Source organism: Dysidea avara, chromosome 12 (genome assembly GCF_963678975.1).
Source record: "Dysidea avara chromosome 12, odDysAvar1.4, whole genome shotgun sequence".
NCBI lineage: Eukaryota > Metazoa > Porifera > Demospongiae > Dictyoceratida > Dysideidae > Dysidea > Dysidea avara.
Genome location: NC_089283.1, coordinates 7910285 through 7928370, shown reverse-complemented (window position 1 = coordinate 7928370; position 18086 = coordinate 7910285). Strand labels below are relative to the sequence as shown.

At 37.7% G+C, this 18086-nt stretch overlaps 1 protein-coding gene across 1 annotated transcript in view; it reads left to right on the top strand.

Annotated features, from left to right (window-relative positions):
* LOC136240332 (P-selectin-like) overlaps nt 1-18086 on the top strand; it is a 62781-nt gene that overhangs the window by 22766 nt on the left and 21929 nt on the right. The window contains exons 2-7 of the mRNA XM_066031282.1: nt 11602-11664; nt 12773-12958; nt 13178-13357; nt 14832-15005; nt 15055-15435; nt 17758-17946. Coding sequence (XP_065887354.1) covers nt 11604-11664; nt 12773-12958; nt 13178-13357; nt 14832-15005; nt 15055-15435; nt 17758-17946 — 1171 coding nt within the window. The 5' untranslated portion in view covers nt 11602-11603. The remainder of the gene's footprint in view (nt 1-11601; nt 11665-12772; nt 12959-13177; nt 13358-14831; nt 15006-15054; nt 15436-17757; nt 17947-18086) is intronic.

Genomic DNA, 18086 nt, shown 5'->3' with positions numbered 1-18086 from the left:
GGAATATGACTTCTAGCTGAACTCTCTATAGGGTGACCTGTTCTCTCTGTAGGGTAGCATTTATCTAGCTGAACTCTCTACAGGGTGATCTGTTTGTAGCTGAACTCTCTACAGGGTAATTTATTTGCAGCTGAATTCTATGCAGGGTGATTTGTTTGTAGCTGGACTCTCTACAAGGTGACTGCTTCTAGCTGATCTCTCTAGACAGTGGCTTCTTCTAGCTGATCTCTCTACAGGGTGACTTGTATAGCTGAACTCTCTACAGGGTGATCTGTACATAGCCGAATGCTCTACAGGGTAGTAGCTGAAATCTCTTGTTTCAATCTGATTTCACTGTAGGGTAACTTGTTTGTAGCTGAACTCTCTACAGGATAGTTTCTTTGTAGCTGAACTCTCAACAGAGTGATTGTTTTGTAGCTGAACTCTATATAGGATGATTTGTTTGTACCAGAACTTTCTACAGGGTGATTTGTTTATAGCTGAACGCCCTGCAGGGTGATTTGTTTATAGTTGATCTCTTTACAGGGTTTCTTTGCCACCCTATAGAAAGTTCAGGTATAAAAAAATCATCCTGTAGATAGTTTTGATACAAACAAATCACCCTGTAGAGAGTTCAGCAAGATAAAAGTCACCCTGCAGAGAGATCAGGTCACTGTATAGAGAGATCAGCTAGAAGAAGTCACCTTGTAGAGGTTCAGCTACAAAAAACCCACTCTGTAGAAAGTTCAGCTAGAAACAAATTACCCTATAGAGAGATCAGCTAGAAACAAGTCATCCTGTAGAGAATTCAGCTACAAAAAAAATCACCCTGTAGAGATTCCAGCTACAAACAGATCATCCTGAAAATAGTTCAGCTATAGATACAAGTCACCCTGTAGTAGAAGAAGTCACCCTGTAGAGAGATCAGCTAGAAACAAGTCATCTTGTAGAGACCAGCTTCAAAGAAACCATCCTGTAAAGAGTTCAGCTACAAACAAATCACCCTGTAGAGAGTTCAACTACAAACAAATCACCCTGCAAAGAGATCAGTTAGAAACAATTCACCCTCTAGAGAGAATCCTGTGTAGAGCTCAGCTACAAGCAAATCACCCTGTAGACTAATATAAGTGGTGCCCCTCCTGGCATTATAAGGCTAAAAAATCTCCCTTAAACACCCCAATCCCCAATGTTGTTGTACCCAAAACTATTGAATTTGATAGTCCCAAAGTTAATACAATATGTGAAGTCAGAGTAAATATATAAGAGAGAGTTCAGCTACATTTCAAGTCCCTTAGTAGAGAGATCAGCTGCGAACAAGTTATCCAGTAGGGAATAATAGACATGTAATAAATATGTGTATATAATTTGTATAATTACTGATAAAATCAAAAACAGTTGAAGTATTAAAAATCTGCTTTTGTCTTTTTATTCTTCCTGTGGTAAAGAAAAAGGATAGGTTAAAAAAGCCCTAAAGCTGGCCTATGGCTGGCTTTGGGGTATACAAATACAAAAGAAGGGATATCTAATCAAAAACAGCCAAGCTGTAAAAAAAGGTGTGGCCCCTAAAAGGCCATGGTGAAAAAAGATGTGAAATCCAAGGTGGTGGCCAAGAAATGGCTATGATGGTAGATGGTAAAAATTTTAATAACAATAATTCAGGTGAATTTGGTGCCAAAACACAAATTCACATGAATTGTTGTTATTAAAATTTTTACCATTAACCTATCATCACAGCCATTTCTTGGCCGCCACCTTGGATTTCACATCTTTTTTCACCATAACATTGTAGGGACCATACCTTTTTTTACAACTTAGCTGTTTTTGATTAGATACGTATATAGTACCAAAAACACAAGTAAAATGCAAAGAGCTGTTTCAGATGCTTCAAGTATATAGCTAACCCTAGCTATAGGAGTCTATAGCTAAAGAGGAAAATGTTTTAAAGTATCCAGAAATTTGTTTGCTTAAAATTAAGTTGTGCACGCTCTTCAAACTATAAACCTCAGGTGATGGAGAAGGGATGAACTGTCAAAAGTTACTAGCTATGCCTTATAAATTAATCAAACAATTATATGCTCTATTTACTAGGGCTGAAACATACTCGAGTACTCGTTAAGGACTTTGGTACTTGGATAGTACAATTGGTACTTGAGTACTTGACCCAGCTCACATGATATATTTGTCATGAGGGAGTGACACAATGAAGGCTATAGAGTTTGATTGGCATAATTTCTTGTCAAGAACACTCACATCAGTACTTTAATACAGTGCGTGTATCATTGTTGTTACTTGAAAAAGCTGTGAACTGCTTAAAGTCAGTATAAAACATGCAAATATCCAGTGGGTATGACTACAAGTAGCTAGTATTCGTGAGTATTCAATCATTAAAAAATGCTCGAATACTAAAAAACCATGATCATCTCATCCCTACTATTTACATGTATGCTGCATGGCTATATCTCCGTCTTTAATTTAGAAGTGAATTAAAAGGAACTGGCAAAATCAAAGTAGGAGGCAGAGGGCAAGGGGCTCATTTCAGCTAGTCTCCTCTGCTACAGTTCTGCATACTAACCTAGACGAGCCTTTGCTTTAGTAGTTTCAGTACACCTTAATAATAAGGCTTATAATATAGCTAGCTAGGTATTTAATCTGCTTTGAGTTTAGAAGTTTTTCATTTGCTACATATATATAATTATAGCACAAAGTTTTGTGTAATAGTTATTAATGGATAATGCAATGACTGGTCTGCCTGGTCAGAAAACCAAGCTATTCACATGAATCTACATATTGCATTTTACAAAAAAATGCTTCATGGCATAAAACTAGCTATAGGCACAAGGCTATTATGCTCCAAAAATTGAGCATTATGCTTTTGATCAGTGCTCAAAAAATCACCTATAATACTTTTGAGAATTGCCATTATTCCCAAAATTATGCCACCATAATTGGCTAATGATGCCAGTTTGTTGCTGTATAAGACCATTTTCATTGCTGTTTAAGTTTCCAATAGTCTTGAATTCTTTAGCTGGTTGCTGTATTAGAGTATTTCGTTTCAATGTGACTGCTTTATTAGAGTTAATATTCAGTGACTGTTCTATTAGAGTTTCTGACTGCTCTATTAGAGTATTTCAATCTCATTTAACGTAATTGTGCAATCTGCTACTGTTAAAGCTTTATAATCATCTTAAAATGCTAGCATAATTTCTGATTCCCACATATACCTAATTATGCCAGCATAATTGCCGCATCCCTACTGACAGCTTCGTGATTAACGATAAAATTTACTCTTCACCTGACCCCTACAAGCTGTTGTACCATGGCCAATCCTGTTGATAACGGTACCTGCAAAGGTTTGAAATTGTCTTACTGTAAATTGCACTTGTTTGCCTTCCTTTCGACCAGCAGTGGTGAGCACTACTAAGAAATGGGCAAGCACACTCGCAACCGCGGAAAGAACCGTTCTATTCCGTACAAAAGTGGTGCTAGCAGCGACAACGCCCGAACAATTGAAACTCCAAACTGACAATGAATCGGAAGCCGATAAATGTGAGCATTGTGATAATCAAGCGGATCAACTGCTTCAGTGTGAGTCATGTAATTTTTGGTTTTGTTGTGCATGCCAGAGTGTCCCAGCTGGTATGATGATAGCCCTGACTAGTTATAAATCTCTGCACTGGTTCTGCAAGGCATGTAAACCAGGGATGGCTTCTAAGCTGTCCAACTCAAGTGCCACCTCAAAAATTACACTTGACCTATCAGACCATATAGACAAAAAAATTGATGAATCTGTCACTAAAGCTCTACAGCAACTTTCCAAAATTGTTTCCCAAAGTACTGAGACCATCAAAAGCACTCTGGATTCACTACAACGGTCACCTCCCACTGATCCTGCAGCTCACCTTAATGAAACATCTGCCAATCAATCAACCAGTTGCAACTTCACACCTGTCGACCTCTCACATCAGTACAATGCAGTCTTCTATGGCTTGTCGGAATGTAATATGGACACTCACCACCTAGAAAGAGTCAAGCTAGACCTGGACAAAGTTGCCGAGGTGTGTGCAAGCATCGACTGTAATATACCTAAAAATGCTATCCGTGACTGTATGCGTCTTGGTAAGTATGTGCCTAACTCCAGTAGACCAAGACCGATCCTAGTTAAATTCAATTCAACTATTCATGTTGCAAGCTTATTTTCTAGGAAGGGCTCTTGCCCTAGTGGCATCTCAATAAAGCATGATCTTTCTCCCACTTAGAGACAGATTGAGTCAACACTTCTGAAAGAACGTTGGCAGCTCCTCCAATCAGGTGTGGACCGTAAATCCATCAAGATACGGTCCAAACATTTTTGTAGCTGGAAAACTTCATGCCAGAGTGACAAATGGTGCATTACTCAAAGAAAACCCCTCACCTACAGACCAATCTACATCAGCTGCACAAACCCAATCCAACCTTGACTCCAACTCCTGTCCTGAAGCTATGAGCTCTCAATGACTAGCCAACAACAACAATAATAACAACACAGCACCTAGACAACATGGACCCAACACACTCTCCTGTTACCTTTGGAATGCACGAAGCATTTGTAATCAATTGATATCTCTTCAAACCTTTGTACATGTCCACAACCCTGACGTCATTTATATAACCGAAACTTGGCTTAAAGACTTCATTTTTGACAATGAGCTTCTACCCCCAAACTATACCATCTACAGAAACGACCGCAATGGAAGAGGTGGGGTGTGTGCTGCTGGCGATCAAGAACTATATTTCCTCCAACCTGATCCTCTCACCTAATGACGCCGAAATGTTGGTCATTTCAATATCTACACATAGTAAAACTCTTACCGTAATTCTCTTGTATATTCCACCTAATGCTGACTAATCATACTTTTCTTTGCTGCAAAGTCTCATAAGTACAAACAATCTCAATGAAGACCTAATTCTGCTTGGGGACTTTAACCTTCCCAACATCAACTGGGGCGCAATGTCAGGCTCTACCCCACAGTCCACTGACTTTTGTGACTTTCTTTTTGAGCTCAACCTAGAGCAACTTATCTCCACTCCTACCCACATTGCTGGAAATATACTTGATGTGATACTTACCAACACTACCATCATTAATGACATACAAGTGATTACGCCCTTACCTTGTGGCCTGTCTTCAGACCATTACCTAATACACTTTACTCCATAAGTCAGTGTACGACTACTCCAAAGCCAACTGGGATGGTTTACTACTTTTCTTACAATCACAAGACTATACCGACTATTTTAATACAAGCAATGTTGAGACCTTGTGGAGCTTCCTAAAGCACTTAATATATCAAGCATTATCGATGTTTGTTCCTAGGATTACCATCAAAGCTCATCAGCGCCCCAAATGGTTCACTTCCTCCCTTCCACACCAGTTAAATCAATTGCACTCAATGAGGCAAAAGTATCAGCGTTGAAACCGGGTCACTACTGCTGACCCGGATGACCCACTGACCCGGATAGCAATCCGGGTCAGACCCGGATTTGACCCGGATGTGACCCGGATTAAATTAAGCCGAGGCACGCGATAAGAGCTATGTTTCGGGTATTCTCGAGTGAGCGAGACTACGTTTTGAGCGTTCGATTCGTGTTGAGTAAACGAGTAGTTATGTGATAACTAAGCCGGTAAGTTTATAATTTAAAATCAGTCAGTGGGTTTGGTTCCACGTAGCTACTGTGAGTTTACAGACAGCAATTGGGTGTGGCTTCATACATACTTAGTATTGCAATTTCCCAATATATTAAAATGGGTGTGGCTCACAAAAGCACTTATCCTGTTGCAAGACTAGACCTAGACTATATACAACTCATACATTAATCGATTAGTGGGCGTGGCTCCACGTAAGCTTGTAGACAGAAACGGACACAGTTTCATGCTACAGACTGCATGGGCGTGGCTGAGCGTATGTTTGTAATGCGATAAGTGGGCGTGGCTCACGAAAGAGCTACGCGACTAGCGTTTATAGGTTCCATGTCGTTAAGCGATCAATTTCGTTTCTCACGTGATCCAATCCGGGTCAGACCCGGATAATTTGTAAACCGGGTCAGACCTGGATGACCCGGAGAAAATGTGACCCGGTTGGCCCGGATGACCCGGATGACCCGACCCGGTTTCAACGCTGAAAAGTATACATCAAACCCTTCACCTTCTAACCAGACTAAGCTCCAGATTGCTGAGCAGAATTTTCAAAGTGCTGCCAGTGATGCCAAACACAACTATGAAAATAATCTAATCAACCAATTTTCCACAAACAGGAACAGTTCCATCTACAAATATCTTTCCCTTCTTACCAACTATAGTAGTTTTCCAACTACAGTGCATTACAACAGTTCTAGTGCCAGCACTGATCATGATCAGGCAAACTTATTTAATGAATATTTCTTCTTGGTCTTTACCAGAGATTCCTCATCAACCTTAAATACTGCATTGGACTCTCCACCCAACAGCAACATCCTGGACAACATCACTATTTCACCACATGACGTGTATGATGCTCTCACTGCCCTTGACCCAAATAAGGCCCAAGGAATTGATCATATTAGTCCTAAGGTATGGAAAATAAGTGCACCAGCCCTATACTATCCTGTCTATCACCTATTTGCTAAATGCATAGCGAATAGTACTCTTCCTGCAGAATGGCAGACTCACACTATTACACCCATTTTCAAATCTGGCAATCGTTCAGCAGTGAATAATTACAGACCCATTTCTCTGCTGTGCATTGTGTCCAAAGTCCTAGAGAGGCTAGTGTATGACAAAACCTTGCCATTTTTGTTAAAGCAACTCACAGTATTTCAGTTCGGGTTCTTACCAAACAGATCTGCTATACAACAACTTTTGACAGTAGCAAATACAGTCCAGGAAGCCTTAACTGCTAATAAAAGGGTTGATGTAATTTACCTTGATTTCAAGAAGGCTTTCGACTCGGTTTTACACAACAAGTTACTATCAAAATTGTGGTCTCTTGGAATCAGGGGTAACCTTTGGAACTGGTTTAAGGCCTACCTCGGATCAAGGCAACAGTGTGTGCATATTAATGACTCTCTATCAAGTATGGTGCCCGTCCTCTCAGGAGTCCCTCAGGGAAGCATACTAGGTCCACTTCTGTTTTCAGTTTTTATCAATGACCTACCATTGCATGTCACACTGGCCTTGTTATCTCTATTCGCTGATGACACTAAATGTTTTAAGATTATATCAAATCCTACCGACATTATTTCCTTACAGAATGCACTCAACCAAGCATTTAACTGGAGCAATACTAATGACCTATTTTTCAATGAATCTAAGTTTCTCCACATTCATTTCGGTAAGGATATTGGTTCACATAACTTTACCATAAACGGAACACCCATTGTACAATCCAATTGTGTAAAAGATCTAGGAGTTCACATATCATCATTTTTAAAGTCCTCAACCCACTGTGAATTTATTGCTTCCAATGCTTACAAAAGCTTAGGACTAATCCGGAGGACTTTCTCAACACATTCTACTATAACCAAAAAGCTACTATACCTCACACTGGTACGATCACAGTTGACATATTGTAGCCAACTATGGAGACCCTACTTACTAAAAGACATCTCACTCCTGGAAAGAGTTCAAAGGAGGGCAACGAAGTATATATTAAATGACTATCACTCACCCTACAAAAGTAGACTAATACAACTTGATTTACTCCCTTTAATGTACCAATACGAACTAAGTGATTTACTTTTTTTCATAAAGTCCTACAAAACTCCCTACCCCCACTTTGACATTAATAACTACATATCAATGAAAGCATCAGTATCCGCAACAAGATCATCATCATCAGGCAAGTTAGTCCATCGTATTTCTACAACCAATTCGAACCGTCATTTTTATTTTTGCAGACTACCAAGATTATGGAACTCTTTACCCTCGATTGACCTGAATGACAATAAAAAAGCAACTTACCCAATTTCTATGGCATCACTTTTTAAACAATTTTAACTCTAATAATACCTGTACATTTCATTTTTGCTGTCCCTGTTCTTCATGTACAAACAACACACACACTACCCCTTTTTACTCTATATGTAATTAAGTAGTATATTTTAAGTAGTTAGTTAGTATTTGTAATTAGCTATTGGCAGTTCGTGCCTTTAGCTATCAGCCACCCTACTCCAATCACCAATTATCATCGACACTCTTGTAATCAACTATAATTTTTGTACATGTACGGTGTGGTTGTAAAACTAATAATAATAATAATAATAAAATGTCAGTAGTAGACATGCATACAATTAGTAATTCACCACATTGTTATAATTATATAGCAAATAATTAAGTTTACCATATTGCAACTTGCCAATGTCTGTAAGCTATCATACAGCAGGGGCGGTGGAGCAGGCCAAAGAGTGGGGGGGGGGAGGGGGGGGCAGGCCAGCTGTGAGTTGAAGACCAAAAAAAAAAAAAAAGAAAGGGTCACAGCCTGCTAACAATAGCTGCAGCTGCTCTCCACTAATTATATCTCCTTATTTATAATTACACATACGTAGCTAAGTGATTTGCTACACTGCTTCTCTGAATAATGTGACTGCTCTTGCTCTATTAGAATATTCAGATCCTGACTGTTCTATTAGACTATCTTGATCTTTTCTTGCAAACAGTGTCCCAAAAAAGTGGGGGGGGGGGGCTATGGCCCCCTAGCCCCCCCGTCTATGTCATACAGTATGGTAGTACTTGGGGTTGGGTCTTTCTGACCAAATAAATCACTAAAACACCAGCTTCACAATACCATCCCGGCACCTTGACAATATTGGTTAAATTAACCAAGCGCAAAAGTGCTTTCAGTACGACCCTAAATGCTTCCAACAAATTGTTACAAAACTTTCTAAAAAATTATTCAATGGAATTTTCTACTGACTAACTGCCTGCCAGCCTGATGTCTTCAGGCAAGCAAAACTTGATAGTGGCTAAGGCTCAGTAGCTACGGGCTTGATTTTTCACTGTTCTACGTCGCTTCATCCCAAGGTGTACCTTTTGGCATTACTGCAGTACGTACAATGCACGCATCATGGATTCACTTTCATCCTCTTTTATGTCCCCATTTCTTTTTGCTGACTGCCCAAGGTGTCAATTCATGGTAGTGTGATGCATGGCATCTCTATGTTTGTAAACAGGAATCATCCATATTTTCCATGGTGACAGGATTGATTGTAGAAACGCTTCTGATACTGTTCTTTGTTTGTAACACTGTGTAATAGGCTGAAAATAGGTGAAAGGGAAGCGTAATGGCCACTTCATTTTCGAGTCAGTATTTCATAATTGGGGGTGTTCGAATCATCCGTATTTTTCATGGTGACTAGATTGATTGCAGAGGCGGACCTCTCAACTTGAAACTTGAGTCAACCTTGAGGATCCCAGCAGTCAATATCCATGCAGCAGACATTAAGTCCTTGAGGCTTGTAGCTACGTGCACATTCATTTTAAAAGGAACTGTTTAAAAATGCATGACCGTGAGTGCATGCTGCTGTTTACTGCAGCTCATCATCCACCTATGCTATCATAGCTACAAAGTGTAATTAACTAAGAACACAATTACATACAAGCTTCTGAGCCTGCTCTGGAATCACATGACTCATCATGCAAGTTCTCATTAAACCATTTGCTTGAGAAGACTATCTCCCATCAGTCTATAGCATCTTCATCCACAAAGCGTATCCAAGTACTGTAGCAGAATAGCTGCTTCATAGAGTGATGGTGAGTCATCATTCTATTTTCTTTCTTTCTTCCTATTCTGCTCCAAGTTTCACGTCTACTCTCCTTTTTTTCAAGACAGCATCATGTGTTGCAAGTTGAGTGTTAACTATTTGGAAAAGTCTATTATTGAGAGATTTATATGTGCCTAGGAATTAATCATGTGGGCACTTTGATCAAAATACAGGCACTCGACCAAAATATTGATGAAATACTTTTGATTGTGGGTTTCAGTTTTGTTTTCTGATGAAAACCTTGAGAAATCATGACATCCAGGGCGTGATCATGAGACCTTTAGAAGGAGCCCAAAAACATGAGTCTCACAGTGAGACGGTTTAGAGGTCTGCAGAGGTACTGTTCACTAGGGATGCGGCGATTATGCCGGCATAATTTCGGGTATAATAGGTATGTGTGGAAATCAGAATTATGCTAGCATTTTTGATTATAAAGCTTTAATAGTAGCAGATTACACAATTCCGTTAAAAAAATCGAGATACTCTAATAGAGCAGTCAGAAACTCTAATAGAACAGTCACTAAATATTATTTACTCTAATAAAGCAGTCACATCGAAATTAAATGCTCTAGTACAGCAACCAGCTAAAAAATTCAAGACTATTGGAAGTTTAAACATCAATGAAAATGGTATGACACAGCAATAAACTGGCATTATCAACTAATTATGGTGGCATAATTTTGGGAATAATGGGCAATTCTCAAAAGCATAATAAGTGGTTTTTTGAGCACTGCTCAAAAGCATGATGCTCAATTTTTGGAGCATAATAGCCTCATGCCTACTGTCACAGTGTGATGGGCTGACTGTAGAATAAGTCTTTTTCTGAGACCTTGTGAAACCCACAGATACATATAGAGACCATGCATTCAGTGGCCATACATTGAATCATTGGAATTGTGTATAGTAAAGCCATGGAGATTTTTCTCAATCAGTTTATAGTACAAGTAACTATATGGGAACCTGAAATCTGACGTTTGACCTTAACTGTTATACTGAGCCAACCCCCAACCCACTGTACGATGCACATACTACTACATAGTATTGAAAAGCTCTCCAAAACAAATATTGCACATCAAAAGCTTATACACTTAAGAAGTGCAATGTCTTGACGTGGGTTCTTGAAAATCTATAGCTATGCAAGCATAAGGATTTTAAGTTTGATTAGGGATCATAAAAATGTAGGGAAACAAGGGAGGTTGCCTACACCTTCAGATATATGCTACTAGTGAACATTTAATCCATATACCCATGCCTGAATTAGGGATTAAATCTTCACTAGTAGCATATATCTGCAGGTGTAGGCGACCTCACTTGTTTCCCTACTTTTTATTTATGATCCCTAATTGGACTTAAAATTTCTAATTTTCCTTGTTTACTTTTTGTAACATTATTATGACTGGTGGACCCATGCATACTGCATCAAAGAAAAGGATGGCGCTAGAGTAATGTTTTCGTCTGAACACGCAGCCCAGCTATCAATTGCTGATTTGAAATTATATAGTCATTACACTTCACTTTAAGCTATGTTCAGCCCGTTAATGCAGTGCTACAAATGAAGAATAGTAGGAGAAGTGCCTCTGCAATCAATCCACAAACAAGATGAAACTATTGGCAGTCTATTGAGGTAGCTACATAGAATCCAGTTGTGGTTAAAATGCTTGATTGATATTAATTTTCATGTGTACATGAGTGGAAGCCGCATTATCTGATATCTCAAGTCAGATCTAGTAATTGTACACCATGCAATAATTAATTACACTAGGCATAGCTTTTGTGACAGTCTGAATGTTGTAAATACATATATAATACTGTATATACCTGTTATATATAGATTTATACATTTTTCAGATATGGAGCTCATCTATGCTATGATAGTGTTGATCTGTAGTGTACAATGTTCAGGTCAAACAGGTAAAAATAAATATATAGCTGTTATATAGCTACATGTATGCAGGAGGTGTCGACAGGAAAATCTAACTGAATGAGTGGCATATTGTCAGTTAAAACCTGCCATATCTTTCTACAATAATATGTTAATTAATGTTTTATTCATCAAAAATCTTACACTAAGTTTCAAACTTCCCTGCTCTAGAGTGTCACTTTCATCAAAAATAATTATCATTCATTATAATTATATCACACATTGTTTACCCTTCCAACACTATTATTTAGGACTACTTTTTATGCTAAACACTGAGGATAGTACAATGTGATAACTGCATACTGTATCTGAAGATTAAGAGTACACTGTATACTGTGCTGTGCCTATATATACTTCACCAGTTGGGCACTTGAGGACAGAAGGAAGACCCTATACAAGGTGTTTACTTAGGAGCCAAAGCAAGAATCCATGTAATGAATTCCTAATAGGGCATGGCATGACATGAGCTAATAGCTGAATTGTAAATTTTATTGATCTTGTAATGCAAATCATTTTGATAAGTTGCTCTGTATAAACTATTTCTAATTTTTTGACACTGAGATATTGCCAATTCCATGTTCATGGATAATACGATAGGGTTGTGAATGGAAACTCTGATAATGTGTAGTATACATTTTCCTCTACAACTTTTTGTCAATTACTAGAAACAGAATTTATAAAGAAATGTCATTTCACAGCAATGCTTGTTAGCACTAGTGATATGTTATTGTACATGATGTGTGCTGAGTCAGTATCTTTATATGGTATACATATAGCTCCTATGAACTGAACTTTGCTATTTGAAATAAAACCTAGTTCATTGAAATCATTCAAATTCCATGAATTATGAGAATGAAGAGTTAATAGCCCACACCATGCACAGTGTATGCTTGTACTATAATTGTGCTGTATACCACTGTTAGTGAAAATATTATTAAGTGTACATGTGTTACCTGAATACCTACAGTGTGCTAGAGGGTGTCTCCACTTTGAACTCAAGAAATTTATTGCAATAAATATCTGTACTGTTAAATGTGGTGATGGGTAACAAAATCATAAAACACTACTTTCACTTTACTATAATATTCTTTTATACAGTGTCATGTTCTTCTCTTTCTCACCCTACACATGGGAGGATAATTTGTTCACTAGGAAGTGATAGAGTTTATTCTGAAGGAGACAAATGCTTTTTCACATGTAACACTGGTTATAGGCTAACTGGTAGTGAAACCAGAACCTGTCAGAGTGGGAGATGGAGTGGCTCTACAACTAGATGTACAAGAGGTGAATATTCTGCGACATATACTGAAATTGTGTTCTTCACCAGTAATTCAATAATAATTATTGGTGATAAGTACAAAATCCTATTGAATACAGTGTAGTAATAAGTCTGGATCTTTTATGTGAAATGTACTCATTTATACAAGTAGCTGTAATTAAAGTATATTGTTAAGAGAGAGTGCAGGTAGAATGTTTACATGAGTTACATTTATACTTTTGTAGTTACTTGTTCTTCTATTTCTTATCCTACTAATGGATGGAATGCTTGTAGATCAGGAAGTTATTACTATGCAACTACTTGTAGTTTTATATGTAACACTGGTTATGATTTAACTGGTAGTAACACCAGAACTTGTCTTATTAGTGGGAGCTGGAGTAGTGATAGTCCCACTTGTAGTAAAGGTGAGCAAGTGTAACAGAACAACTCAATAAACACCAACCTTGTAATTAGTGATGTACTATATAAAACGTATTTGTAGGGTAGACATTAATAAGAGTTAGCACGTGAGCACTAGAGGCTCCTCGTGTGTTTTTGTGTGCGAAATTGTATTAAGTCTGATTGTTCCCGGGTTACACAAGTGTGAGAACTAATACTACAGGTATATGCATCACATACTAAAGCTGCTGACTTTACATGGTTATATGCAGACCAAAAGTTCAGAGCACAACTGTTTGAACTTTCACTGCTTATTAGAGATCCGCGTTCATGGAGTGGCTTTGATGCATAACACAGTCACATTGTGTTGCTATGATTGAGAGATCTGTCACTTTTCAAAATTTATATAAATTTTTTGAAGTTTCTAACAAGTTTAGTGATTTCAGTATATTGATTAATATGCATGAGAGCCTTAGCCCTAGCTAGATCTCCGACCGTAACTCTTAGAGGTTAACCTGTATGGGTGATTTTCTGATTCACCCAAGTTGTGTGCAATATTTCACTAAGTGCTTGACCCTCAGTTATAACTAACATCAGTAGGAGAACAAAGGTACAAAAGAAATATATGTATATAGAAAAAATGCATAAATACACCATATACTAAATAGCCACATGCAAGTTAACTATGGAAAACAATTAAAAATGTATGTAACTCACTACTTTCAGACTAGCTCATTATAGGATTACAAACATATACTGCATTTAATCACTACATTGAGAAATCTTGAATATCTTGCCACATGTATAAAGCCATAATTATTTTGTCTATACTGCTAGCTAGAATGTGCAGACAGCTAGTATAAATTGCAAATTTACATGTAGCAGTGGTGGATCTAGGATTTTTGAAAGGGGATTTCTGGGAGGTGTATTATATTTCTCCATAAAGCCATTGCATTAGTAGCCACAACATTAGTAGCTATAGCTATGTAGCTACACCATTATGCTACTATTTAGACATCCTTACTTGCTCATGCTCTTTTATCAATGAAAGTTAATGGTTTTCTTGCATTATGTTTTCATCAGGGTCTCCTCTCTTTCGTTATTTTTTATTTTGAACTCACGCAAAAACAAGCGTCTGAAAAAAAATTATTGAGTGAGCAGATGAGCTCCTGTGCATTTGATCTAGTTGGCCTCTGAGGTGAAAAAGAATACATTTTGTAAGTTAAATGTTACTGTTATGAGATAAAGAGCTATTTAAAACAGAAGAATGGCTTACTCAGAGTCACTTTAGAAGTGAAATTCTGAAAGGGGTTTCTGTCGACATTACAAAACCTTTCTAGATCCGCCACTGCCAAGCATCTGTTATATAAAATCTAACCAAATAAATTAGCATCTGTGCAGTTGTAAGGCTATAATGTTTCAAGTAGCATCTCATGTAATATATCTATACATATAAAGGTTACAGTAGAAGTAAACCATTGAATGCGTATATAACATTAGTTAGCTGTCCATCACTTGCTCAACCTATTAATGGAAGGAGATCATCTTGTTCAAACAATTATGGAGATCGTTGTACTTTCTCATGTAACACTGGCTATAAGCTAACTGGTAGTGTCACTAGGACCTGTCAGAGTAACAGGAATTGGGATGGTACTGAGACCATGTGTAGAAGAGGTGAGCATTCTGTATTTATTCTGTGGTAGTTTAATCAAGTTCTGTGTAGTCCATTGTCCACCTTTAACAAATCTTAATAATGGAGTGATTAGTTGTTTCCGGGGAGATGATGGAATACTTTCCTACCAAGACACTTGTCGTTTTACATGTAACACTGGTTATCGTCAAAGTGGTAGTTCCCAGAGAACATGTCAGTATGATGGTAGTTGGAGTGGATCACCTGTGTCTTGTTCAATCATGGAGTGTTCCTCATCATCACTACCAATGAACAGCTTGTTGACTCATTGCCATAGCAGGACATACCTGTCAAGATGTGATCTACAATGTGAAGAAGGCTTTGTTGGCAGAGGAAACCCGTTATATGAGTGTAAAGTCTTCAGTGGTGGAGTAGCATGGAGGGCAACTGGCAGCAGCTGGATCTGTACAAAGGGTAAGTGACTTATACATTACATGTATGTAGTTATACAATTATATACAGTGATGTACGTATGTAAGTATATAACAGGAGGATATCACCATACTGCACATATTTTGTAGATGCATTTAATTTTACCACATACAAGTACACCGGCAAAAAAATTAGAATTTTTAACTAGAGTATAGGGATAAAAGTACTGAAACAAGCTGGAGTAATGCATGATATTAGATCACAGTAAAACAATAAGAAGTGTTATATCCCTACTGTGCATTTCTGTTATGGTATCTTGAGCACAGTAGGGATATAACACTTCTTATTGTTTTACTGTGATTTAATATCGTGCACTATTCCAGCTTGTTTCTGTACTTTTTATCAATGTGCTATGGTCCCTACTCTAGTTGAAATAACAACATTTTTGTGTACTTGTTTGCTAACTTTTTTTTTGTAAAATATAATTATGATGACTGGTGAACCCATGCATACCGCATCAAAATAAAGAAATGGCACCATGTGCCCCAGTTATAAATTATTGTATGAAAAGTGAAGTTTCCATTACAATTCAAGAACTGTTCGAATAGCACCTCTGCAATCAAAGTAGCTACTATGAAAAATACAGATGATTTCCATTACGAAGGGAAGCCATCACACGCTACTGCCAAATTGACACATTTCACTGTCAGCAAAGATGAATGAGACACAAAGGAGGACACTGGTAAGTCCATGAAGAATGCATTGTACGTACTGCGGTATGCCAAAAGGCACGTGTCCAGCTGAAGCGCCGTTGAACAGTGAAAAAAAATCAAGCCCATAGCTTAGCTGTTATTGAGTTGTGCTTGTTCAAAGGCATCAGTCAGTTACTCAGTCACTAGAAAATTCCATTAATATATATTTTTAAAATTCTATAGCAACTTGTTGAAAGCATTTTGGGTGCCACGCCAAACCTTTGTGGGTCCCTACTATACAGTACTATCGCACCATATGATACTATCGTACTGTGTGATATAACATTGTAGTAATACACTCTTTTTGTTCTATGAATATAATGTCACTATTCTGTGGTTTTTGCTTAAAAGTATTTGTTCTTGAAAGCAGTACGATTTCTATGAATATAATGTCACTATTCTGTGGTTTTTGCCTGGACAATGTTAATCTCTACTTCAACCTATACCAATGACTGAATTAGGGATTAAATGTCCACTAGTATATCTGCAAGTGTAGGCGACCTCCCTTGTTTCCTTACTTTTTATTTCTATGATTCCTTAAAATTTCTAATTTTTCCTTAAATTTGTTTGTTTATTTTTTTGTAACATTATTACATATGACTAGTTGAACCCATCCATACCACATCAAAAGAAAGGATGGCTAATGTTTTCATCTGAATGCTTGCCCCAGGTACAGTTACTGACTCAAAAGTGAAGTAGAAATTATGCTTTGCTATCAGCTATGTTCACCTTGTTATACAGCGCTATAAGTAATCAATCCAGTCACCATGAAAAATAGGGTCAATTCACAAGCCCCAACTACTTGCGATTTGAACGGTGGCCATTATTCTTCGCTTCCACCTATTTCAGTCCATTACACAGCATTATAATTGAAGAACAGTACGAGAAGCATCTCTGCAATCAATCCAGTTGCCACAGAAAAAAACAGGCAACACAGCCACAGGGAAGCCACATCACACTATCACGAATCAACACCTTGCTGGAATTGTCAGCGAAAGGAACTGGAACACAAAGGAGGACAAAGGCAAGTCCATGATGCATGTATTGTACATACTGCAGTGAGCAAAAATTACTTTTCGGAACGAAGCAATGTCGAACAGTGAAGAAATCAAGCCTGTAGCTATATCCATTGTTGAGTTATGTTTGGCTGAAGGCATCAGTTAGTCAGAATAAAATTCTGTTATATAGAATTTTTTTAAAAGAGAAACTTTTCAAAAGGGTTTGGGGTTGGTGTGAAGACATTTTGGGGTTGGCTGTGCCTAACCAATACTGCCAAGTTGGAAATTGAGGCTGGTTTTAGGGTAATATTTTTGGCTGGAAAAGCCTAGTTTTGCATGATCCCTACTATACAGGACTAACATATTGTCGTTTAGCAGAGCTATATATGTTTTATTGTATACTACACACCATTGATGATAGGATGAAACTAACACACTGTCACTTTTTGACATAGAATTCTAATGCATATAAAACTACTGTGAACACTACTGCAATAATTCTCAAAGTGACCCAAAAAAATTGCATATGATCACGTAAAATATTTATGGAAACCATAAAAGTTTTATAAGGCACTTAATCTATAATGATTAATATGTCACTTTTATGCTTTTAGTTACTTGTTCATCACTTACTGATCCTAATAATGGAATGATCACTTGTTCACTGGGAAATAACAGAGTTCCTTCCTATGAAGACACTTGTAGTTTCACATGTAACACTGGTTATGAGCTAACCGGTAGTGTCACTAGGACCTGTCAGAGTGATGGAAGTTGGAGTGGCAATGAGACCATGTGTAGTAGAGGTAACTTTCATTTTGTTTATGCTCACATAATTATGTCAAATGTATTATGTGCACTTGCTAAGTTACAATACATATCACTGCTGCAGTGATGTAGACTGTGCATGTAAACTGACTACACAGTTTCTGAACTGATATTAAAA